Source organism: Loa loa (genome assembly GCF_000183805.2).
Source record: "Loa loa unplaced genomic scaffold supercont3.62, whole genome shotgun sequence".
In the NCBI taxonomy this organism is placed as follows: Eukaryota; Metazoa; Nematoda; class Chromadorea; order Rhabditida; family Onchocercidae; genus Loa; species Loa loa.
Window position 1 is genome coordinate 30,066 of NW_018108242.1, and position 11,504 is coordinate 41,569.

At 36.7% G+C, this 11,504-nt stretch overlaps 3 protein-coding genes across 3 annotated transcripts in view; all 3 read left to right on the forward strand.

Annotated features, from left to right (window-relative positions):
* The window catches only part of LOAG_17327 (ATPase), a 7,451-nt gene extending 3,326 nt beyond the window's left edge, over nt 1-4,125 (forward strand). Inside the window, exons 12-22 of the mRNA XM_020449984.1 lie at nt 6-167; nt 272-386; nt 445-629; nt 1,102-1,295; nt 1,383-1,464; nt 1,680-1,857; nt 2,292-2,420; nt 2,478-2,565; nt 2,827-2,993; nt 3,069-3,217; nt 3,429-4,125. Of these exons, the coding sequence (XP_020306399.1) occupies nt 6-167; nt 272-386; nt 445-629; nt 1,102-1,295; nt 1,383-1,464; nt 1,680-1,857; nt 2,292-2,420; nt 2,478-2,565; nt 2,827-2,993; nt 3,069-3,217; nt 3,429-3,617 (1,638 nt within the window). The 3' untranslated portion in view covers nt 3,618-4,125. The remainder of the gene's footprint in view (nt 1-5; nt 168-271; nt 387-444; nt 630-1,101; nt 1,296-1,382; nt 1,465-1,679; nt 1,858-2,291; nt 2,421-2,477; nt 2,566-2,826; nt 2,994-3,068; nt 3,218-3,428) is intronic.
* Nucleotides 4,126-4,440: 315 nt separating this feature from the next.
* Nucleotides 4,441-6,213, forward strand: LOAG_02498 (gamma-secretase subunit aph-1; the record flags this gene model as incomplete). Its single annotated transcript, XM_003138036.1, has 4 exons — nt 4,441-4,553; nt 5,213-5,453; nt 5,661-5,813; nt 5,953-6,213. 4 exons carry the CDS (start codon nt 4,441-4,443, stop codon nt 6,211-6,213), a joined length of 768 nt encoding a protein of 255 aa, XP_003138084.1.
* A 1,249-nt stretch (nt 6,214-7,462) lies between these two features.
* LOAG_02499 (NMD3 family protein) lies at nt 7,463-11,036 on the forward strand. The gene is made up of 9 exons (XM_020446022.1): nt 7,463-7,622; nt 7,795-7,922; nt 8,015-8,155; nt 8,459-8,713; nt 9,052-9,266; nt 9,434-9,599; nt 9,821-9,896; nt 10,005-10,201; nt 10,301-11,036. The coding sequence occupies exons 1-9, from the start codon at nt 7,478-7,480 to the stop codon at nt 10,478-10,480; spliced, it is 1,503 nt and encodes a 500-aa protein (XP_020303586.1). The 5' UTR covers nt 7,463-7,477; the 3' UTR covers nt 10,481-11,036.
* Nucleotides 11,037-11,504: the final 468 nt, after the last annotated feature.

The window sequence follows — 11,504 nt, forward strand, 5'->3', positions numbered from 1 at the left end:
TGCAGGTTGCTCTGGTTCGGTGGACGGAGCAAGTGGGTGTTCGGCTAGCACAGCGTGACCTCGCTTCAATGCAACTGCAACTTTCAAATGGTCGAACAAAAAGTTTCCAAATTCTCCACTTATTTCCATTCACATCTGAAACAAAACGAATGGGAATCATCGTTAAGGTCGGTCATTGGTCTAGTAACGACTGTAAGTTTGAACATCATTTGAACATCGCGAAAGTGCAGCATTACTTTATTTTGTTAGTAACAATTACATAAATATTTAGGACGAGACGAGTGATGAGATTAGTTTGTTGATGAAAGGTGCAGATACGGTAATGGCTGGAATGGTGCAATATAACGATTGGTTGGAGGAGGAATGCAGCAACATGGCAAGAGAAGGTCCATTCTTGTCAGTAATATTCTGTGGAATGATAATTTGTTTGCAAATTATTTGTAGGATTGCGTACTTTGGTAGTTGCGAAGAAAGTTTTATCGGTGGAACAACTCGCCGATTTCGAGAAGCACTATCATCAAGCCAAGATGACGGTGGTTGATCGAAGTGAGCATATGGCTGCAGTACTGAGGCGGTTGGAGACTGATCTGCAGTTGATTTGTTTGACTGGTGTCGAGGATAGATTACAAGTACTGCTATATCAGTTTCTGATTAGTGAGCTAATAATCATTCAGCGATTGTGAAGTACACTGATCTCAGAGCATTTAACTGAACATTCATTTAATTTAACTCTTCATTTAACTTTCAGTTGCTTGATCATGTTATTGGTCTTTTTAGCTGACCGATTTAATTTTCATTTAGATGGTCTTTTTTCTAGATAAATTATGTATAGCAATTTTTTTTAACAACTTAATGATGTAGGAAAACCATAGCTAATTTTTCCAACATTAAAATTGTTTTTAGTATTTAACACTCTCAGATTTGATAAAACACATGAGCCACATTTAAAAAGAAAAGTAAAAATCAATAACTCAACACAGTTGAAGTTTTCATTCGTGCGCTAAACTGCTGCCAATTTAACCTGATATCTATTATTCTGGATATATGAGGAGTTACATGTAATTACTTCATCATTTTTTATGAATATTTGTTCATTTGAAGGACGAAGTGACAACGTCGTTGGAGTTGCTTCGAAATGCAGGGATCAAAATTTGGATGTTGACTGGGGATAAGCTGGAAACTGCAATTTGCATCGCGAAGTCATCTGGGCTTTTTTCCAAAACAGACAATGTGCATGTATTTGGACAAGTACAGACTAGAATAGATGCTCATAACGAACTGAACGCCTTGAGGAGGTCTTTGATAGTCAATTTAGTAAAATGATTAAAAGAGGGAACCATTGTTATATCTTCTCTCTTCGTGGCTTTATCAGTCATTTATAGGAAAAACGATGTGGCACTAGTTCTTTCTGGATCTGCCCTCAATGTATGCTTGCAATATTATGAAGCTGAAGTGGCGGAACTTGTACGCTATTCCTTTTTATTTCATTCCCTCAAAATTTTTTAAATAGCTTACAATCTTTCCGCAAGGAAGACCTTCCGTAGTGGGTCGTTGTCCTCCTGAAAATGTTGTGGTAATAAGAAAACAAAGAAGCGTAATTGTTTAAAATTCATTTTTTTTTGTCTAAAAGAGTATCGTGTAGTGAATATGATGTATATATGTTTGTCAAATAACTTCAGGTTTGTGGTTGTACTGCTGTAGTGTGCTGTAGATGTTCACCAGAGCAGAAGGCTCAACTCGTAAATTTGCTTCGGAAGTATCGTTCCCCTTTACGAGTAGCTGCTATTGGTGATGGTGGTAATGACGTGTCTATGATTCAAGCAGCACATGCTGGGATTGGAATTGACGCTCATGAAGGTCTCTGGATATTTAATTATTGATTTTTGCATAAAAACCAGAGAACACGCTAGGCTACTGGGCTTCCATAACATACAAAGTGTATATCTTGAAGATTTTTAAAAATAACTATTCGCTATCTTCTACTGCAGAAAGAATAACTGGAAATAACTATAGTTGATGAAAAAAATCATTTTAATTTCAATTAAGTTTTATGAGATATGTTGCGATGAGCTTTCAAACAAAAAATAGCTAAAGAATGAGAATTAAAGAGATGGAGCAAGGTGCGGAAGCTTTCTAATCCGCTAGCTAATACAAAACACTTGTTTAGTCAAGGTTTAATCAACAGCGCAATACAAAGTAGTGTTAGCGGTCGTATCATGTTAATATCAGTTGCGGGTTCCCGTTTCTTTCACTTTATATTTTTCTTCCTTTAATAATATGATTATTTTTAGGAAAACAGGCGTCTTTGGCAGCCGATTTTTCTATCCCTCAATTTGCTCATATCTGTCGCTTACTTCTTGTTCACGGGCGTTATTGTTATAAGCGTTCTTGCGCACTCTCTCAGTTCGTCATGCATAGAGGTATGCTGTTTATAATCCCACTTACCACGAAGTTCGTGAAGCAGTGGTTTTTTTCAGGTCTCATCATATCGATTATGCAAGCCATTTTCTCTTGTGTATTTTATTTTGCCTCTGTTTCATTGTATCAGGGCGTATTAATGGTTGCGTGAGTTCATTTTTTTAGTTTTTTTAATTTTACAATACCAGCTCAATTCATTTACATCTTAGACACTAATTTTTTTTTAGTAATCTTTCTACAATAAAATACCCCGCAACTCCGTAAGATGTTGCAGTGAGTGTTTGCTTTTCATCCACTTTTTGCACTTTCATTAGTTACTCCATCAGAAAGTCCATCTATCACATTTATGCAAAATTCCATCTGGTTTTTCGTTAGTTTCTCGTCATTTGACGGCGACAGTATTTGCAGATATTCGACCGTATACACAATGCTACCGGTGTTTTCTCTAGTGGTTGATCGAGATGTTACTGCATTGAATGCTTTAACTTATCCCGAGCTCTATAAAGAGCTCGGTAAAGGACGTTCTCTCTCTTACAAAACTTTTTGTATATGGATTCTTATAAGTATTTATCAAGGTTAGATTTCTAAAAGCATATTCTGTCTCTTAAGACCTTGCATTATTCATTTATTAGTAGTGAATAATTGTTCAGGATCAGCAATTATGTACGGCGCCTTGCTTGTATTCGATTCCGACTTCATTCACATTGTATCCATCAGTTTTACTGCTTTAATCGTCACCGAATTGATTATGGTAGCACTTACCATACATACCTGGCACTGGGCTATGCTCCTTGCTCAGGTTTATATTTGTTTCTTCATCTTCAATACGATAGCACACAAACAAAACAATATATTTTAGTTCAGTTCATCTTTAGCTCATTTTACTGCATTGAAGATTAACTGTCGATATCTGAAGTATGCTGGAGTTTCAGCAAATGTTAGCAGGGAACTTCAGACCTGCTGATGTTCAGTTTTGAGGTAAGAATAATCGTTCCATTCATTATTTTCAGGCTCTTTCACTGAGCTTATATGCTGGATCCCTGCTCTTATTGGATAATTTCTTCGACCGTCAATTTGTTACAACATGGATTTTTCTGTCAAAAACAACAGCGATAACGGCAGTTTCATGTTTTCCGCTTTATATCATTAAGGCACTTAGGAGGCGATTTTCACCCCCATCTTATGCTAAAGTGAATTAATTCAAAGCTTTTTGAACTCTGCATGTCACAACAAGTAAAGAAACTTGTTTGCGTTCAAAAGAACGTATAAACGAAGGATTCAGTTTATCGGCACTTCTGGCATGCGAACAGTTATTCTTCGCTGGTGAAATACGTATATGATATTTGATGTTATCTGTAATGGATGTGTAATATGGTAGTATGATATTTATTTCTTTCGTTATTATAAGATTTCTTGTCTATTTATAGTTAATTGTGGTTTGTTAGGCCTGGATAGATTGCCTAGCAGTTAAGGGAATCGGATTATGGATTGAGAATCCTGTGTGTTTCTGTGATCCAATAATCGTTAATAGATGTGGCTATTTATCAGCGGTGACTTATGGAATGCCCTAATTGTTCAGTGTGGAGAATAAATAGTTTCAACGAACTATATTCAAAACGCTTATTTGAGCGAGAAACTCTCCATCCATGAACATTATCGGCAGTCAGGAATATTTCACTGATGTTAAATAAATGTATACCAACTTGCTATAATTGGTGTGCTCTTCCGTTCGATAACCTCGATATTCTTTTTTTTTTTTTTTTTATTTTGTTCTCAGTTATCCTGAACGAAATATGTATCAATGGAGGTCACATTTCCAAGTCGACAAGTATTGTAGAAATGCTATTAGGACAGTGAAGCATTCATTATACGTTTACGCCCAATCGTTTATTGCTCAAGTAATAATGAAATAGTGATAAATATATTGTGGACTCTGACGGCAAGAGCTTTTATGCATCCCATCAGGATTTAGTGGTCGACTGTGGCGCTCGCTCAGTTAGAGCAATCCATTTCAGGACGTGGATGGCGGTACTAGCGGGTGTTGGATATTTATTCATCGCATTTTCACCTTCACTTGTTATTTTTCGACGGGTAATTGCCAGCGATCCTTTGCGAATAATCCTCTTTGTGTTGGGGTATGTTTCAAGCCCTTGGTAGTCTTGAATTATGTATACCTTCTGATATCCGTTCGGTTGGACTATCGTTACTGTCACAATATGGCTGTTAAGTTTTGTGTGGGAGCCGGTTCACTTGAAATGCTAATATTTCTGTTTCATGGCATTATATGGTGGTATGCTATGTACCTCGATCACATTTCAGCAAATACTAATCCTGTTTTCTAATGTTCCCTTCATTGTGTTCGATTTCAGTGCATTTTTTTGGCTCTTATCGTTATTACTGTCAGCATGCGTTTGGTTCGCAATGGTACCCTTCAGGGAGCACTTGGTTTTTGCAGTAACTGTCTCTGTCGCATTACAGGAAGGAGCCAGACTTCTTCATTTCATCCTCTTAAAAAGGCACAAAAGTGATAATTCTGATAATTTGGTGTGAAAGCAACATTCATTAATTCGGATGCTTTGACAGCTGACCTAAACACTTGATTGCAAATATAGCATTTCTCCGATATTTGCAATCGTTGCTCTTTACTTAAGTAATTTCCTACCCTTTCCATCTTACACTTAGCATAGGTTGAATCACGTTTGCTGCAGGTTATTACCGTGGGAGTAGTTCCATTAAATGCTCGCTAAAGACCTTAAATAATATACTTCTTTTCTCAAATAATATACTTCTTTAGGGGTCTGAACCACATGTCAGTTGCTGGTCAAAGAATAGCTGGTGTGCATACTTTGCGAGACGCCCGCCATGTTTTAGCCACTGTGTGTGGCCTAGGAATGGGCGTGATGGCAGCTTTGTTTCTCATTATCAATGTGATCGCTGACTTCTGGGGCCATGGTACTGTGGGTTTACCAGCTACTGTACCGTATATATCGGATCGCTTCACAGTTAAGCTTCTCTCCACTGACCAACATTTCCCTGTAAGTTTTCCTGAAAAGATTTACCACCAAGAAAAGCATTAGATGTTCCCAAAGCATTACGAATCAAAAGCAGGAGGTGGAGAAGTGTCCGGTATTCATGGCAAATTTTTAGCGAAAAGTGATGTGAAAAAAGCGTTACAAACTATCCTACCCTGATAATATTTCACTTTTAATTTTTGACTGATACAGTGAATCCTAAATTTGCAGATAACGTATTCTATATCAGCATGCATGGTGACATTGTGTCACGTCTTCTGGACTGTATTGTTCTGGGATGGATGTCATAAGAAGGGTATTACGAACACCTGGTGGATGGGTATTTGCTTTGTTGTCATCTCGCACTACGCTATGTCTGTTTTGGTAATTATCACTTTTCCCTTTTATCAGTGTCATCTATTTGCTTTTTTCCCAACGATACACTGACCAAAAAGAGTTCTTGAATGGGACGAAAAGATATCTCTTCTAGAACAAGACCACTTTTTAACAATAATAGTTATAGAGCTTTGGGAATCGAACAAAATATCAGATGGCTGTAATATGCGTGCAGGGAGCTGTCGTTGTGATAAATGCAGTGATCTCGTTCTTGGTTATGGGTGTCACTTGGCCAATTTTGAAACGCAAGACGAAATTAGCATTTTCCAGACTTCTATGCTTGAAAAGCCGCAGCTCGCAATCCATTGCTGCTTCTATTTCTAGATCTGAAAACCCTGCCAGTGATCAGACCAGTGATAGGTCTGATGCACTCCATATTTATACCTGATCTGTAATCTATGTTTCCCTCTTCTCTAGATTTAGTTTTGTTTGCTAATCATTTCAACATTATAATACTCCTCCATCCTGTCAATGAGTTCAGTATTTTCTTTCGAAGCGAAAGACTTCAGCCTCAAGGGATCGTCATTCTTCATTCTCGCTTATTCTATTTATATTGTCATGGCGAATGAAAGTAAGACTTCGTTCTTCATTGCTGTCATCATTCCTATGTTTTTATGCCATTGTAGCGTCTGTGAATCCATCATATGATCTCTTCTGATGCTTTAATTTGCTTTCCAAATAAAGTCATACTTTCTCGTTTAATATTTGTCAAGTAGGCATAATCTCAGTGCAGTTCTCGAAAGAAATGGATATAATGAGTATACGTAGCGGACAAGAGAGTAGAGTCTTGGAATGTATCGCGATGATAAGCGAAAGGATTTCTGAAATGATACCGTTCTGACGTAAATATATACAGCAGCAGTATACGAGCAAATACTACCCATCCATATTTGCTTACATTATAATGGTAAAATATGTACCAGTTGGTCCGATTTATCTACTTTTACTGTTTCTGTTCAACGCATCTACTATAGTATTATGTGTTCAGGATAAATGCAATAGTTCCCAAACCTTTCTGTACAGAAAGAACTTCATAATCGACTTAAAGCCCAACGTTCGACAAACCAAAACAATTACCATCCTCACAATTTTCATTTCAATCAAGATCACGTGGCAAACGCTAGTGCATCGTTATGTATCGAGACTCCGTACTTTAGCAGACTCCGGAGTAAACCCGAGGTCCATATAGGGTTTGCTAAAAATTCTTTGGAATCGCTGCGTTACTACTCGTTGGGCGTTATGAAAAAAGACGTTTGTCATGTCATAGTTTCAGAAGTGAAATGCAGTAAGTGGCTGTTCGAACTCAGTTGTTCGTACCTAATTCTTGGTAGTTCGACATGATGTATTTATGAGATTTTGGGGAAAAGTTATATGTAGTGTCGAGCGAAGCAGAAGAGAAAGTAGCGATTGTTTATTTCGGATAAAATCTTAAAAAAATAAAAATCTAAGATCGGTCAAGGGAAGCTTATGGAAAAAGTGAACTGCGTGAAGTTATTAAAAAAAATTAAGTTACCATCAGCAAAATCATTTGTTAGACTGTCAAGAGCACTGAACTATAGGATTTTAATGATTTACAATAATACTGATGGGTCTGGATGATAGTAATAGACGATCGATTTATAAACGTAATTGGTACCTTTCAGCTTTGAAAAATGGAAACGGTATGTGCGGACGAAGAAAGAAATGGGAAAATTTTGTGTTGTCAATGTGGGACCTCGATTGAACCAAATGCAATGAATATGTGCGTCGCATGTGTGCGATCGCGTATTGATATTACAGAAGGCATACCGAAACAGAGTGAAGTTTATAGCACAATTGAAGAGATCTATTGTTAGACAAGTGAAGCTAATGGTTACTGCTGTAGCTGCATTACTAGATTGTCATCTGTGAAAGATTGCTGCCTCTTGTTCATTTGTTTGATATTTCTATAGTTCTAAATTTCATCACTTACACTACATGCTTTCTTCAGGTCGAGCTTTCATGTGTAAATTCTGCAGTCGATGGTTGATACCACCGAATGGCTGGGTAAATGCAGAGCGAGAGTCCAAAGAAATGCTTGCCATACTGTTGAAGAAGCTAAAGCCCACGATGACTAGGGTTGCGTTTATATAATTGATTCTGAATTTGTAACCTTAGTTTCAGCTATAAATATGTGGAAAACACTTATTAAATGCAATTATATTATTTAGGTACGCCTCATCGATGCCTCCTTTGTATGGACAGAACCACATTCAAAACGAGTGAAACTCAAGTTGACTATCCAGAGCGAAGTGCTGACAGGCGCTGTTCTTCAACAAATTTTCATTGTAGAATTTATTGTTATCAATCAGGTATACCTTTGCTTTAATTAATCTTTCTTTCATTATCGTGAAAAAATGCTACTATATAGTATCTATCCGAACATTTCTTTAGGAATTTCAATGCTGCTATCATAAATATGAGAATGAGATGAAGGCTGTCTCATTATAATAAGTGGGTACGTAGACTTTGTACTTTATCAAGTATGAAGCCATTTTGGATCATATGGCAAACAGCTACTCATATTGATTTATTGCATTAAATTTTGGAGTGATTTAAACATATGAAATGTGCAACGATAATGGCAAAGATTAGGTATTCTCCTGTTTGTTAAGATGTGTGATGACTGTCGACGTGCTGAAGCAAAGGATTTTTGGCGTGCTTGTGTTCAAGTTCGTCAGAAGTGTGAATTTAAAAAGACGCTGTTTTATCTGGAACAACTAGTCCTGAAATATGGTGCCCATGTCAGTACAACAGCTATCAAACCTGTACCTACAGGGGTCGATTTCTTTTATGCAAAGTTGCAGGATGCCAGAAAATTCGTTGATTTTATCACTTCTCATTTGCCGTGTAGATATTCTTACGCCCAGGTATAATCATTGTGCTTTTTTCCCAGATCCTTCCTCTCAGTTCCAGTTTAAAGTTTCAATTTTAATTATACTTCTTTTGAGTGCCACGAAATTTGAATTTTTTTGCATGTCCTCTCTAGACTTTTGATGAAACGAAAAACAAACTGGATGTCTGGGTCTTGATTTTTCATCTATGCACTGTTAGCAATTGTTAATATTATTATTTATTGGATGTCGATATGGTTTATAACAAATTGTTCTGAGTTGATTGTCGTGATGTAATGCTTATTTTATCAGTCAGGAAATGGTAATGTATAGAAAATATGCAGTTGATGTTATTTGTATTTTTTGAATTGCAGGAACTGGTGACACATGATGTTAAGAATAATACTTACGACTACAAGCACACTTTCTGCGTGGAGGTCGTACCCATATGTCACGGTGATTTAGTGTGTCTGCCGAAAAAGATAGCTCAGGCTCTGGGTAATATGAATCAGCTGGTTGTATGTTTTAGAGTTAACACTGTGATCAGTGTGATTGACTCGAATACTTTGCAAATAGCGGATATTAATTCGTTAGTTAACCGTTTTTTCTTTCTTTTTTTTGACGTCTTTTTCTTGTTTTCTTTTTTCATGTTATATTCCTTTGCAAGGCAGTGAGCGATAAACTGATAGAAACACCAGCAGTGAGTTCTTGTCGAGCTTCCAAGCTGGGATTTTGAGAAATCCAGTCATTTTTTAGGGTTCAGTATTGGCGTGATCCCTTTCAAGCTTTATGTCAGTCAAAACGGTTGAGCGAGTTTTACGTAATGAACGTAGAGGATATTGATATTCAGTTAAGAGGAACATATAGCCATTTGTCAACGAAACATCGTTTAGTTGACATTTGGGTAGTCCCTAGTAATCAGGTATGTGAAACTTTGTATTTCTTCTATCACAACTTTCCTTCTCATTACAAAACTGACTTTTATTTATGATGTATAAACTTGTCTTGACATTACTGGTTGGTTGTAAAATGGTGACTTAAATTGCTCTCAGTTATTTATCAACTGATTTTTGGTAAAATTTCTGTTTTTATCGGATTTAATTTTTTACCAGATCGATTTTTCTTGAAATTGATTACTTGTAGATTGGACAGGATAATCAAGAGGTTTGCACACGATCTCATCTTGGACATTTGTTAAAACCAGGCGACCTTGTGTTAGGTAAAACAGTTCACCTTTTAATCATTTTTTCCTGGTTCTTTTTTCTGTATCCACCTTTGCATGTCTTTTTTTGTATTATTTTAAAAAATTAAAATCTTTTCATTGAAGGATATGATTTACGCAGTAGCAATGTGAACAGTACATTGTTGGACGAGATGAAAAGGGATAGGATACCTGATATCATCTTAGTTCGAAAAGTTTACGATCGGTCTATACGACAAGAACGAAATAACTGGGAACTGAAGCGACTGATTCAAAACGATGGTGATGTTTGTGATAGCTCTTTTATGGAGAACGAATTTGAGGTATAGTAGCGAACGTTTCTCTTGGAAGAAATTAGATTTGTCACAAAGTTTCACGGAAAGAAAAACCATTGTTTAACTAACGGATCAATTGTATTGCAGGACTTTTTGGAGGATTTGGAGGAGGATGAACAAATGAAGCAGAAGGTCAACTTTTATCGGAACAGTGCGAAGCAGCAAACAGTTTGTTCTAAAAACATCGCGTTAGAATTGCCACTGGGTCCTCCACTCCATGAAATGATGGATAACCTTGACCTCAACACCGATGTTGAAATGAATTAATGGATCAGCTTTTTTTTCTTTTTACCAGTATTGCTGTAGTCAGTTTACCTTGCTTTTTATCGGATGTATTTAGTGGTTGGAGGGCCGTATTTAGAGCATCTGATATTTGTGTATTTTGCAACTCCTTTGCCATGCGTGGTACTGCTTTTCATACTCTCGACAGATTTATTAGGATCCTAAAGTATCAGGAAGAACCGCTCAAATAAGAGGCTACAAAAATATGTAGTTGTTATTCCTTTATCCTTTGCTGACATGAATTATTCTTACTGATATGCCGATTCATCATAATAAATCAACAAGTTGTTAGTATGTGCTTATCTGTTTCATATCGCTGATTTTTTCGCATATTGATATGTTTGTTATATTTTGTGTTACTGCTAGGATTGGAAAGTAATTCAGTTATACCTCCAATCTGTTACCGTAAAGATTTTTCACGATAAGCAGTTAGTTGAGTCAGAACACAGCAGTCAGTATGACACGCCAAAGGATATACTATTGAAGTGCTTTACGAGAAGACAGCTAATAAAGGAATCATAAAAACTCACTTGGAAAGATGGTATTGATTATTTAAAAGATGGTGTTGTTATTGATTGTTCAAATCGAAGTACTTGAAGCAACCTTTATCTAAGATTGTAAGTATGGTGATTTCATACGCAATTCTGAGCATAAAGTTCCTTATGTAATTAAAGTGGCTTTTAAGAGCTGCTAATGGGACTGATTCTATCCCGGAATTTTCTGAGTTGGACGGAGATGCACAATATGAGACAAAATAGAAAACTGTGGAAAAAGTGGTGGGAGAACTAGGTGTGATAGCTTTTCATCAATGCTAAAGATACGCTTGGGGGAACTAATTTATAGAAGTTATAAATTTAATGGATTAGCCCATATAAATGTCTACACATAACTTTAGATTTTGAGGGTCTGTATAGGCCTTGGAAGAAATTGTAGTGAAAGTAGTCCTAGCAATTGGCATGTAATGTGAAAGCTGACAGCTTGTTCGTTGCAGGAGCAGTATCAATGATGT

What these genes read in the sequence shown, in the direction of transcription:
- LOAG_02499 (XM_020446022.1), top strand. Translation starts at nt 7,478, where the DNA reads ATGGAAACGGTATGTGCGGACGAAGAAAGAAATGGGAAAATTTTGTGT. An exon ending in GGGTAGTCCCTAGTAATCAG is followed by an intron (nt 9,600 to 9,820) that starts GTATGTGAAACT and finishes GATTACTTGTAG; the next exon opens with ATTGGACAGGATAATCAAGA. An exon ending in TTATGGAGAACGAATTTGAG is followed by an intron (nt 10,202 to 10,300) that starts GTATAGTAGCGA and finishes ATTGTATTGCAG; the next exon opens with GACTTTTTGGAGGATTTGGA.